The following is a 12,620-nucleotide window of genomic DNA, read 5'->3' as shown; positions in this document are numbered from 1 at the left end:
AGAGTCAGGAGCCAGCCCTGGCTTGGCCTCAGTCCTTACTACAGAATGCCAGCACCCTAACCCAGTGATGTCACATGGGCCAGGCTGGTGTACCCCAGGTATAGCTCCACCCCTATGGCACTCATGCTGCAATCATCATCCCTGCAGCCAACTCAATGGCCCTCCAAGCTTTGAGACCCCAGAATGGAGCAGAGATTAAGACCCATTGATCCAATCACACCATCTACAACCCATTCCCAATCTGTGCTGGTGATCTGTCTGGTCTCAGCAGCAAGAGGATGGTTCCTTATGGAAACCCCAGCCTATGCACGGGACTCTGGCTCTACCGCTCTCCATCAGGCTGACCTTGGTAAAGCCACTGTCCATTCTACACCCTGGTCTCATGTGTACAATGGGGATAATGCAACCCCTCCCTCCCTGGCCTACTGGGGTCATTTAATAAGATAATAGATGGAAAATTGTCTTGTTTGGATAGTTTTTGGTAAATGTGAGTTGAATCAGAATCTTCCCCATGCTTAAACTCTGTTCTTCAGAAAGAATGTGGCCCCAGAGTGACAGTTGCACTGTAAGACTTGCTTCATATATAGAATGGAAAGAGATGTCTCATTCAAAGGAATGGCTGGGTTCTGACTGTAGCAATGGGTTTCTGTCTGTGTCTTTTCTGCAGTACAGTTCACATGAGAGATCGAAGGTGGCAGGATTGTAGACACCCCTTCATTAGATCTGACTACAGCTATTCTGTCCCCTGAGAAAGCAAAGACACAGATCACCCTCCTGAGCCCAGGGGCTAAATCCAAGCCCCACCTGTGGCTGAAGGGGAGAGGTGGTGAGTCTTCCCGCCCCTGGAGCACATGCTCTGGGCTCCAGAGTCAAATAGTGTGGGGCCAGGGTTTTGCCTGAGTGGCCAGGGCTTTTAGTCATTCAGTGGGGTGCCATGGTGGGGTGCATGCCTCTAAATCTCTCTCTCCTGACAGCCTGACAGGTACATCGGTCCCAGATCTCATTGTCAGCACCAACCATCAAATGTGGCTCCTCTTCCAGACCGATGGCAGTGGCAGCTCCCTGGGATTCAAGGCTTCTTACGAAGGTAACTGCTCTTGAGGAACCAGTACACTCACTGTAGGATCAGACTTGGGGTCTGGATGTGGAATCAGCAAGCCCTGGGTTCGCATCCTGGTTCTGCCCCGCTCTAGCTTCCTGTCTCCTTAGGCACGTTATCCGACTTCTCTGAGCCTCACCTCCTTCATGCAGTGGGTCCCCGGACTGTTTTGAGGATTATCTGGGATAAAGCACATGAAGCACAGACCACACAGCACCAGACGCATACGTTAGTTTCATCCACAATTCATACCTGGCTTGTGTAGACCTTTAAAAGACCCCATAAATTTTTGGAGCCTTGCTTATTTTTTTATCTTTAGACTGGATGAAGTAGCTTCCCAAGCTCCCATATATGGGTCACAGTGATGAGTAACTGCGCACAGGGCTGGGGACACACACACCATTGGTGGCCTGAGGAGGGTACAAATGCAGATGAACTGAATCTACTGAGAATCAGCATTAAGGGAACAGCAAACCCTGGGCCCAGGAGAGACCACCACCATCAGCCTTATGTGCGCCTCCAGACTTCCTATTGATGATGACTGCCAATGCCGATCCTCACAGAAAGGGGGGCAGAGGCCAGCCCCCTGGGCATTTGGTCACATTTCTTTGGTGGCAGAGCCTAGCCCAGCACTAGGGGATCCGAGCCCCTGCAAGGAATCCACACTCTAGTAGTGAGAGGAAAAAACGCACGAGCTGTCACTGAAGCAAGATACCTGTGGCAAACAGCCAGTGGGAGCACAGAGAAAGAGGCATTCATCCTTTGTGTGGCATCAGGAAAGGCTCTATCAAGAAAGTGAGCCTTGAGTCTTGAAAATGACTCGGTGGCTATCAGAGAGACAGGGCAAGGGATAAGAGAGAGAAGGTATTTACCCACCCCCATCCAGAGACCTGATCAATCTACATGAGATGAGTTGGGGGAGAAACTCCTGGAGACTCTTCTTCTGCTCAGTGTGTCCCAGGGACCAGGGACCAGGACTTCTTCCTGTACCAGGACCTGTGCTCTGTCTCCAGATTGGGTACAAAGGAGGTGTGTTAGTTTCCTACAACCACTCTGGAGAAGGCCCACGAACTGGGGGGCTTAAAAGAACAGAAATGTTTTCTCTCCCTGTTCTGGAGGCCAGGACAATGAAGGTACTGTTGTAAGAATGGGAAGCACATGTCGAGGTGACACAGAACAGCAGACAGAGAACACCTACAGGGTGACGGGTGCTGGTGGGTCCACATCCTGGTTCTCTCACTTTCTAGCTCCATGGCAGGTCAGGGAGCCTCTCTGGCACTCTGTTTCTTCACCTGTGACATGGATGTAATAATATGCCCTAGGACACAGGGCTTCTGCAAACAGTAAGTTTGATAAAGGATGTGAAAATAAGAATTGCACGGCAATTATGAGTGACTAGTGAGTGAGGACACAGGTAGTTAAACCAGTGTCTCTTTGGGTACCAGAGTTACATGCAGCTCTGGGGGGCAGCGGAGGGAAGTCAGGAGACCCTAATTCAGGCCTCTCTGACACTCAACCCCTTGGAAAATGGGAATGGATTTGGACTCATAGTTTTCCCCCATTTCTGAAATTCTGTGCATGTTCAGCACTGAATGTTTCCAGAAGTGGGGAGAAGTGATCCTGTGCCACCCACGTGCCCTTAATCTGTCCATATTTTATCAATGGCATGGATAAGACATGAATAGCATGAGCCGGAAAGGGACGACAGTATAGGAATCAGCAAACAAGGTGCAGGAAGACCTCGATGGGTCGGAGCAGTTGCCCAAGTTACCAGGATCAGATGCAGTGGGAATAAATACCATGTCCTCTGTTAAGGTTCGGAAACTTAGTGCCTGGAATTTACCTCAGGGAGTTAGTTGTGCTTTATTCTGTTCTGCCCAGGCACCGAGAATTGGGCTTAATTGTGGGGACAGGTAGGGAGAGGGCTGAAGTCAAGCCCAGTGACAAAGGTTAACGGCCCCCTGAAAGTATATTTGGGGGAAGAGTGGACTCAGGAGAACTGAGAGCTGCATCTAAATATTTGAAGGGTTGCCACGTGGGAAAGAGGAATTAGCTTTGTTTGGTGTGGTTTCACCAGAAAAGAAAGGGACAGAACATTGAATGCCCTGTTATGTGTCAGGAGGTTTGTGCTAATTTTCTCAAGGTTTTCAAGCAGTGGTGTGTAAAGACTTAGGGTACCCTCAGGGACCACCAGGGTCAGGGAGGGGGTGCCTAGCAGGGAGGGTTCTGCCGCTGCCTCCATGTCTTCTCCATCCTTCTGTTCCTTCTAAGCCATCTTTTACGAGGGGATTTGTGGCTAAACACCAGTTTGAGAAACTCTGCTTCATCTCGCTCATTGTGACAGCTAGTGGACGGCTGCTCTTTTGTGCACGAGGAACCTGAAACTCAGAAGGGTGGAGTGACCTGCCCGGGGTCACACCAAGTCTGGGACCTGGAAGAGCCGAGGTTCGATTCTATGTCTCTGGATTCAAAGCCCACGATTTCCCCCTCTACCAGCAGTCTCCAAAGGGACAGAATTTCAATCCCTTATAAAATCTTTATGGAAGCCAAAGCTTTGCCCTGGTCAAATGGGCCATAGAGCATGAGCTGGGCTCCTCATTACTGATGGTCAGGGTTTTGTTTGTGAGGTCATGTGTCCTCCCGCCCAGCCTGGACTGGTGATCCTGTCATGTGAGCAGCACGCAGCTGGGTGCTGAGACTGCAGCAGCAAGCCGCCTGGGCCAGAACAGAAAACCAAAGCCTTCTCAAAACTGTCCTGCCTGCTAGTCACAGACTAGGGATCAGCAGGACCTCTCCTTGACCCCTGGCAAATCAGGAAGATAGTCTGCGCGTTTATGTACATGGCCAACCCACCGGGGCCACATGGGCTCTGCTCACAGAGGCAGCCGGTTCTGTGAAGAGGGAACAGGCTCGGAAGTGGGCCAGACCTGGTGAATCCTGGCTGGTCTCCGCTGTGGGACTGGCCGAGTCATAGGATCTGTCTGAGCCTCAGTTTCGCACTCAGGAAATGGAGATGATAATGGTGACCATAGAGCCTTGTGATGAGAGTGAAATGGGGTCACAGAGAGCTCCTTGCACAGTGCCTGGCGCAGAGAGGCGCCTTCCCCTGGGCTGCTAACGTTCCCCTGCACCCATGCCTTCCATGATCGCCAGTGTTCCCCACTCCGGGGCGTGTCCTCTTCTGCCGGGGAGCACATGGCTCCTTGCCTGTCCTGCAGGTGGCCTGGGCTTGCGCTGCTAGGCCTGGCGCCGGGTCCCCGCATCCCGCCTGCACTCCACACCTGGGACCCTCACTCCCCACACTGGCCGAGAATTGAGATGGTTCCTGTGGCCACAGTGTTGTAGGAAACAGAGGCAGAAGTGGCGGGAGGTCACTGAGAGCCTGGAGGCCTCATAAAGAGTCTGCACTTTGTCCTTAAGGAAGAAGAACCCATGAATTCTTAAATGTAGGGATGGGCCGGCCTTTCCCTTCTTGTCCCTTCCAGCTTCGACCTTTTATTTGAGGGTAGGAGCCATCAGTGAAGGAGTCATCCTCTACTGTGAATAAAGCTGGGTCTATTGCATCGCCTGGCCTCCTGATGTGACTTCCCGTCCTGGGAGCTTCTGCCGCCTGCAGCCTCCTGGGTGTCCACCATCTCTCTGGCTGGCCCCTCGCTGCCCCTGCAGAGCAGGCCCTTCTTGGGGTCTCTCCTCAGCTTCCTGTCCTCTTTCTTCTAGAACCCTCCACAGTTAATTGCATCCATTCCCGTGGCTTCCATCTCAACCTAAACACTGGTGACTTCCAAATCTGTTCCCCATTTGTAATCTTCCTGTGACACAGTTGATACGCTTCTCCCTCAGACATCTCAAACCCAAGGCACGCACATTAGGCTTCTCGGGCAGATATAACAAGACACCATACACTGGGGGCTGAAACAGAAATTTATTTTCTCATAATTCTGAAGGCTAAAAGTCCAAGATCAAGGTTCTGGCTGATTCAGTTTCTGGTCTGGGCTGTCTTCAGACTGCAGCCTATGACTGTGTTCTCACATGGTCTTTCCTTGGAGGCGGGGGGTGGGGGACACAAGCTCTGTAGTGTCTCTTCTTATAAGGACACTAATCCTATCGGCTTTGGGCCCCACCCCTAGGGCCTCATTTAGCCTTTGTTACTTCCTTAGAGGCCCCATCTCCAAATACAGGCACATTTGAGGTTAACACTTCACCATATGAATTTGGGGAAGACACACAGGTTCAGTCCATTAACATCACCCAAACTGAGCTCACCATCTCCACCCCCATGCCACACCCCCTGCTCCAGTGTCCCCGTGTTGATGAATTGTGCCACCATCCATACCATCACTGGGCCTCACCTCCTCCTCCTTCTTCTCCCTCTCTCATCTCTGACTCAGTTCCCAGGTTGTCAGTTCTCCTGCTGCAGTGTCCCAGCCCCTCTGTCACTCCCGTGGCTGAGGCCGTCATCACCTCTCACTTGAATGATGGCCCAGTCCTTCTTCTTCGCCTCCCTGACTCTAGTCCTCCCCCACCCACCATCGGCCACACACATCTCAGCGATCTTTCCAGGATCCACATCTGGCAGAATTCTCTGCTACTTAAAAATTCCTCATGATGACTTCTCATCGCTCTTAGGGTTATCATTCACATGGTATCCAAGACTCTCCATTTACGGTAACTCCAAGCCACATTCTGGCTCCTGTGAACCCACAGAGTGCCCAGTGCCTGGCATACAGCATGCGTTCAGAAGAGCTCTCAGATTGAGGTTTAATGACTTTCTACACAAGCACAACCAAACACCCTTCCTCCACACCCTCTCCATCCCCTCACGGCCCACTTTATCGCCTCTCAGAGCTCAGATGCAAGAGTCAGACATTCTCCGTTGTCCCCCTGGCTTTGGAGTCAGACAAACTCTGTTTGTAACTGAGTTCTGCCATTGGTTCTGTCTGTGGTCTTAGCCAGTCCTTCCATATCTTTGATTCTGAGTTTTCTCACCTGCGAAGGTGGACTGATAAACAATGATCTCATGGGGGTTCTTCCAAAGGCTCCGTGTAGTGAGGCTCCCAACACAGGGCCAGCCTGTAAACAATTAAAAGCCTGCCCCTCAGGGCCAGCCAGAGTAAACAGTTAAAAGTCTGCCCCCTTGCCTGCTTCCCCAGGTCCGCAGCTCCTCTCCCAACCTGCACCCTTGGCCCAGAGCTTCAGAATGACCTCCATCCCCATCCTAGCCCTCCTTTTATCTGCTTCTGGGGAATTCCATACATGACAGGCCCCTTGGCTCGGTGATAGGAGGATGTAGATGTTCCACAAGTGGCATGAGGCATTCGTGGGCAGAGACCACCCTCCAGGCACTCCTGGCCCCATCATCATCAATATGCCCTCTGCCCCAGCTCAGGTAAAGAGAAGCTTCCTTGGGGCCGGCAGGTGGCACTGCAATATAACCTCCCTCCCCTCATTAAAAGTGTGAGCCCTGGGTGGGAAAATTGGGGGATTTACTTTCTAGAAATTCTTCCAGTTCTGCTTGTCACAATCACAGGTCAGGGTGGGGGAGGGGACTCAGGCTCCATCAATATCTGAGTACTTGGAGCCTGGAACTCAGTCCCCCTCCATGGGGGCAGCCAGCTGTAGGAAATGCATTCAGAGTTGCAATTGCTTTGCTTCCCAGTAGAACAAGAAATATTTAAGGAACAGGCAATTAGCACTTACCAGAAACATTATAAAATTACATACAACTTGCTAACAAGTTTTAGCATCAATCTGGGAGTCTCCTTGCTTCCTGACTCAGAGCCTGGAATCTGGCAGCCTAATGCTGAATCTGGGGATTTGGCTGGCACAGGCAAGGAAGGAGCTGAGACCTTGACCCTGGAGACAATGAAGGAGCAGGGCAGTAGAGATTATACAGAAAGGATGCCCAAGAGCGGGGACCCGTGTTGGAAATGAGGTCAGCTGTATATTCAATATTATTTAAGCTCCTATTGTGTGTTGCAGACACTATTCAGGACATTGGGGCCCTGAGGACAAGAAGAAAATCTCTGCCTTCACCTAAGTCATAGCCTATGTTCAGTAGAGGCAAGGAAGTCCGAGAAGATGAGGAAATATCAAGGAGGGGCAGATAACGTTGCTTGAGGGCATCAGGGAAGGCTCTGTGGAGGAACAGGTGTCTGGAATGGAGAGTTGTGTAAAGGATGAGAACAAGTTGGTCAGAGGTCCCTGAGAGAGAGAGAACATGAAGTCTGAGAGCGAGTAGGGAGAACACAGGCAAGACTAGACCTCTGCCCCCCGCACCTCCACCCCCTTCCCAAGAACTTAATGTTGCTGGGAGACATAGGTGAACTTCCTAAAAGTGACAGCCTCAGAGCTGGGCTGGAAAGAAGGCCAAGGACAACAGACCGGTATCATTGGTGCCACTCCTTTTTGGACCCTGCCTCACTTCAAGCACAAGGCCACTTTTCGCCTCCAGTCAGCTCTATTCAGGATACCTCTGCTTTGTACGTTATCCCCATGAGCTGAGAGGCCCAAACTCCCCAACTTGCCAGAAATAACACTAAGCATGTTCCTAAGACACTCCCTGAGTTTCCATGAGACCCTTAAAGCTTTCTCAGGCACAGAGAGCTAGGGTTTAGCTAGATGCAGGCAGCAGTTGCCCGCTGTCAGGAAAGCCCAGTGGGATCCACGCTGTACCCAAGTCTGTCCTGGCCCCTGGGGGCGGGGGGTTGGCAAACAACAGAGAATGCTGCACCATTAAAATTTGGCAGGCTGCAAGCGGTCTGCAATAACTGGCATTATGATACTGAAGAGAAAATTGGCAGGAAGTAATTTGTCCATGAGATATGCTCTCCAAATACACGGGCTTTTGCAAATAGCAAGCTCTAGCTTGGGGCTGATGCAAACAGCTTGGAGGCAACCCCAGTGCTCTGTATGTCCACATTTACCCCCTGTCCCTAACCTCCTTCAGCTGTGACATCCCCATGATAGCGTTGTGGAGGAAGGAGATGGGGAAGGAAGAACGTCACCCACCTCATCTACCCACACTTCCACCCAATTTGTGACAGCCTTTGCAAAGAGATGCGTGAAAACCCGGATGCACATGCAGACGGATGCACTATGCCCCAAGCCTCCTTGAACCCTTCCCATCAGAAGCAGAGAAGTGGAGTGGGATGTGGTTCTAAGGAAATCCATGAGATCTAGGCATGCCCAGGGGTTGTCTTAAGCACCACAGTGTCTCCGTCACTCAAAAGGGGTTTGTGCTAATTGAACAATGGGTCTGGGCCACTCAGTATGTGTGAGATACTGTCCTTGGTTCTGGAGATACAGAGGGCAGAAGGGATGGGACCCCTGGCTTTGAGGAACTGATAGCCTCCAAGACAACACATAGATGACTCCTCAGTCATGGAACCAGGCTCTTCACGGTGCCCCTCAGACCCTCTCTGTGGTCTCATCTCTCTTCACTGTCACCTCCAGCCACAGTGAATTTCTAACTATTCTCCAGATACTATACTCTCTTCATTCCTCCTTCCTGCTTCTTTCCTTCCATCCTTCTCTCTGTCCGCCACTCATCATCCTGCAAATATGTACTGAATGCTCCATCCGTGCCTCCCACTCTGCTAGAAGCTGGTAGTATAGACTTTTCAAAAACAGTCTTGGTCCTCAAGAAATTTTTCATTTAACATAGAGAAATGCATGCCAAAAATGACAGCAATGGAGCCATGGCAGAAAACTGTCCAAAGGGCTGGGAGTGAGAGAGAAAGATCCCCTAAGTCTGCCTAGGTGATTTGAGGGAAGATCCCAGATTAAGAAGCAGTTGAGCTGACGCTTAAAGGCGATTCCTCATCTGACAGAGGAGCAGGGGGTGTTCATTCAGGAAGAGAGGACACAGGTGCCATGTGAGAGCCATGTGAGAGCCGGCTGGGCTCCACCAGGCACCGGGTGATAATGACTATGGGGAAACACCTACTGGTTACTGGTTACATGCCATGTGCCAGGCATTTTGACAATTGTCTTCTACACGTAAGTTCATTAAATCCTCAGAACAACCCTGAAAGGTGGGCGTTATTACCATTTCCATTTTACAGATGACAAAAATAGGGCTCGGGGAGAATAGGAAATGTGCAAGATCTCCTACTTATGTCAGGGCCAGGATTTAGATCTCTGCTCGTCACCACTGCACTGTTTTGTCTCTCCACAGACCGCTCAGTTTGGGGATGCATAAATCTCAGGGTCGGTGATGGCCAAAGATGAGTCTGGAGTGGGAGGGGGTAGGCAAGATCCTGCCACGTCAAGCTGTTAGGGGTTTAATCTGTGGATTTTAGGCAGCCATGAAAGCATCAATGAACAGGGCAGAGTAATGATGGGATTTTTCTTTCGGAGCCATCTCAGCCTGCTTTGCTGAGTACAGAATAGAGGCAAGAGGCAGGGGACCGACTCTCGCCTGATGCCACCATCCAGGTAGAGGGTAGACTAGAACAGTGAGAGAGGGGCTGGAGAGCAGAGGGTGCTGGGATGTTTCGGAGGGGGGCCAGGATGAGGCAGTTAGTGAGGCTGCAGGTGGGGAGGGGAAGGCAGAATCCAGGCTGATTCCCAGGTTTCCAGCTTGGCAGCCTCAGTGAAGCCTCTTTGCCTCTCCCACTCCCTCTGAGTTTCCTCCTCTGCTCTCCCAAAGGTTGTGTGGTCAGGTGCACACCTCCTCCCTTGCCCTCATCATTTCCCTTGTACTTAACTTCTGCAGCCATTTGACTGTGACTCCCTAAGGGCAGGGACCATGGGTCACGCCACTGTCTGTCTGTAGTGCTGAGCATGGCATTTGGCACAGTTTCCACGCAGCACCTGTTAGCTGGATTTGAACGTTAAACAGCGTTCTCTGTGTTCCAAGTGCTGAACTGAGTCAATAACGCATAACCAATGCCTGCCTCTGTAGGACTGACATTCCATTGGACAGGAAACAGGGGAGCCAACCTGGCAGCCAGCGGGAGCAGGGGGGCAGAGTGGGTGAATCATTCTGTCCTTCACACCCATCAGACAGTAAGCATCTTGGGGGCAGAGATTCTTGTCCTTTTTTCCCCACTGCTATACCCCCAAGTGTCTAGAGCAGTAACTAATCACATGAATCAAGGCAGTGCCATGAAGGAAAAGATGGGGAGCCAGGAGAGGCAAGAAAACGAGAACCACATAAGGTGCATGGTCAAGGATAGCATCTCTGAGGTGGCCTCTTAAGCTAATCCACAGAGTGACGAGTCGGCCACGTAAAAAGGGGAGGAGAGGAGGGGGTAGCCCAGGCTGAGGGCACAGTGACTAGATGAAGGGACAAATGAAGTACTACCCCTTTGGAAAGGCAGCAAGTCACAGCCCAAGCTTGGACCCCCCCTTCCTCCTCCAAGTGGCGCTGTCCTTCTCGGAGCAATCAGATGGTGGATTTAGAGAGACATGATGCAATCGCTCCTGGACAGACGTTGTCATGAAAGAGAATTCCAATTTGGTATTAGAAATGGAAAAACCCAGGAGAAGACTGTAAGGTTGATCACAGATGATGGGGATAAAGCCGCCAAGCAAATGGAGAGCAAATACTTCGAGCGGCGAGCCCATCACAGTGGAATTCTGAAGCACTCACCTCATGTTTGCCAGCTTGCTTTTTGTAGGCAAAAGGAGAGAGGGAGGGAGGGAGAGAGAGAAAGAGAGAGAGGGAGCAAGTCTTATAAAATGGAATTATATTAACCAGATAACAGAAATTGCATGCATGATTTTCTCCAAGTCAAAATTTGGTTTATCTATTTGCTTTTCTGGGCCCTGACATCAGACTGGGTCAGACTGGGAGGGTCAAGGTCAAGTGCCTTTCAGGCAGGCAGAGGAGCACAGGGAGCCTTCTCTGGGAGGGCGAGGGGCCTGGGTCCCTGTGCCCCCAGCAGAGGTTGGCCCTGGGCTTGGAGGGAAGGCCCAGACAAAGACAAGGAGCGTCTGAGGAACACAAGCCAGCCACCAGCCCCTCTGTCAAACTCTCCAGCCACCCTGCTCTCCTCTTCTCCCCTACACCCAGTCCCGGCCCTACACATATCCCCCTCCTATTCTGGACCTCTTCACCAAGTGCTCTCTTAAATCTGACTTCCCCTTGAGGGCTACCATTACCCGGTAGCCCTCTCCTGTGCCAGTCCCCACGAACTTCACGTTTGAGAGGCAGGTTTACAGTTCATCCTCCAGTGCCATTCTGGCCATGTGTCCCCCATCTCCCTGGATCTCATGCTGTCACCACATCTGGCTCTTGTCCCCTCCCATCAGTGCCACCAGCCTCTTCCTCTCTACCCCAAGTCTTGCCGTCACCTTGCCTTCCAGCCACTTGACCTTCTCACTTCATAGCGCTGCCCTCTGGCTGCAGCTGGACCTTGCTCTCCAGCACCTCTCAAATCTGAGCTGCACCTAGCCTGCGCCGGGCCATTTGTCCCCTCAGCTCTCCCTACCCACTCTGCTCCTGATCATCATCCTCCCTTGGCCTCCCGATCCCCCAGCCCCTCCTGCTTCTCCCCCCCCACCCCCCCACCCCCATTAGCCTGAGCCCCGAGGGTAACACCTCTGCCATTCTTGTAATGGTATCCTCAGCTCCTTGCCCCAGTGGCCTTCCCTTTCTCCAAACCCCACCCCTCCATCAGTCCTGGAGCCCCCTTTCTCCACTTCTGCATGCACCAAGCTACTGAGCTGCTCGGGGGCGCCCTGTACATGCATCATCTCCACCCTCCTTAGGCGCTAGGTGGCAGTCCATCCAACCATGATCTTATCCAGCGTGAGTGCCTCAGACATTCTCGTCAATGTTAAATCCCTTTCCCCACAATCAGGCCCTGTCCTTCAGCAATGACCGTGAACCCTTCCTCCATTGGGAAGTAGAGCCTGTGCCATCGCAGGACCTCCTTCATCCTCCCACACCATACCTGAAATCTTAGTGATCACCTCCTCCTTCCTGTCATGCAGGAAGGAGCTTCCTGCTGGCTCAGGCTATCCTGCAGTGTGCTCTGGGTCCCCTGCCCTACCTGCCCCAGAGCCTCCGGCTGTCATCCCCATCTGTCCTCCAAATCTTCAGTTAGCCATTTACTCTGTGTGTCTGTCTGTTTGCCTGTCTGTCTCCCTCCCTAGCATTTAAATGTGGTTACATTTCTCTGATCTTAAAAATATGTTTAAGCTGCCTACTTCAAGGCCATGTTCCTCACAAGTTACCACCTAAGCTCTCTCTATTCCTTCACTTCCAAGAAATGGCTCCTTTAAAAGTCATCTGTTCCTCCTGTATCATCTTTCTCTTCTCCCATTGCATATGGCCCCATCACTGTATGCAACCACTCCTGCCAGTATCAGCAGTGACCTCCTTCTTCTAACCTGCTTGTCAGCCCCACCTAAGCTTCCCTGAACCTTCGAGGCTAGAGATCTGCTCCTCGAAAACCATTCTTCTCCAAGCCTCTGTGACCCTGCTCAGCCAGGATTTCAGTCCAGCATTCCACTGGGCCATCCAGTATTCCTAACTATTCTGTCCAGGACTGACATCTCACTCTCTGTGGGT

At 51.6% G+C, this 12,620-nt stretch overlaps 1 protein-coding gene across 7 annotated transcripts in view; it reads left to right on the top strand.

The window, feature by feature from the left end:
- Positions 1-12,620, top strand: part of CSMD2 (CUB and Sushi multiple domains 2) — a 602,428-nt gene that overhangs the window by 332,603 nt on the left and 257,205 nt on the right. For 6 of the 7 annotated variants that reach the window (XM_086716389.1, XM_086716388.1, XM_086716391.1 and 3 more), the window contains exon 12: positions 975-1,087. The exons of the other annotated variant lie outside the window; for it this stretch is intronic. In XM_086716389.1, coding sequence (XP_086572515.1) covers positions 975-1,087 — 113 coding nt within the window. The remainder of the gene's footprint in view (positions 1-974; positions 1,088-12,620) is intronic. 7 annotated transcript variants of the gene reach the window in all.

Source organism: Puma concolor, chromosome C1 (assembly GCF_028749965.1).
Source record: "Puma concolor isolate L17-30 chromosome C1, mPumCon1.1.hap2, whole genome shotgun sequence".
NCBI classification, from domain to species: Eukaryota; Metazoa; Chordata; class Mammalia; order Carnivora; family Felidae; genus Puma; species Puma concolor.
The sequence above is the reverse complement of the archived record's forward strand: the minus strand, read 5'-3'. Positions and strand labels throughout refer to the sequence as shown.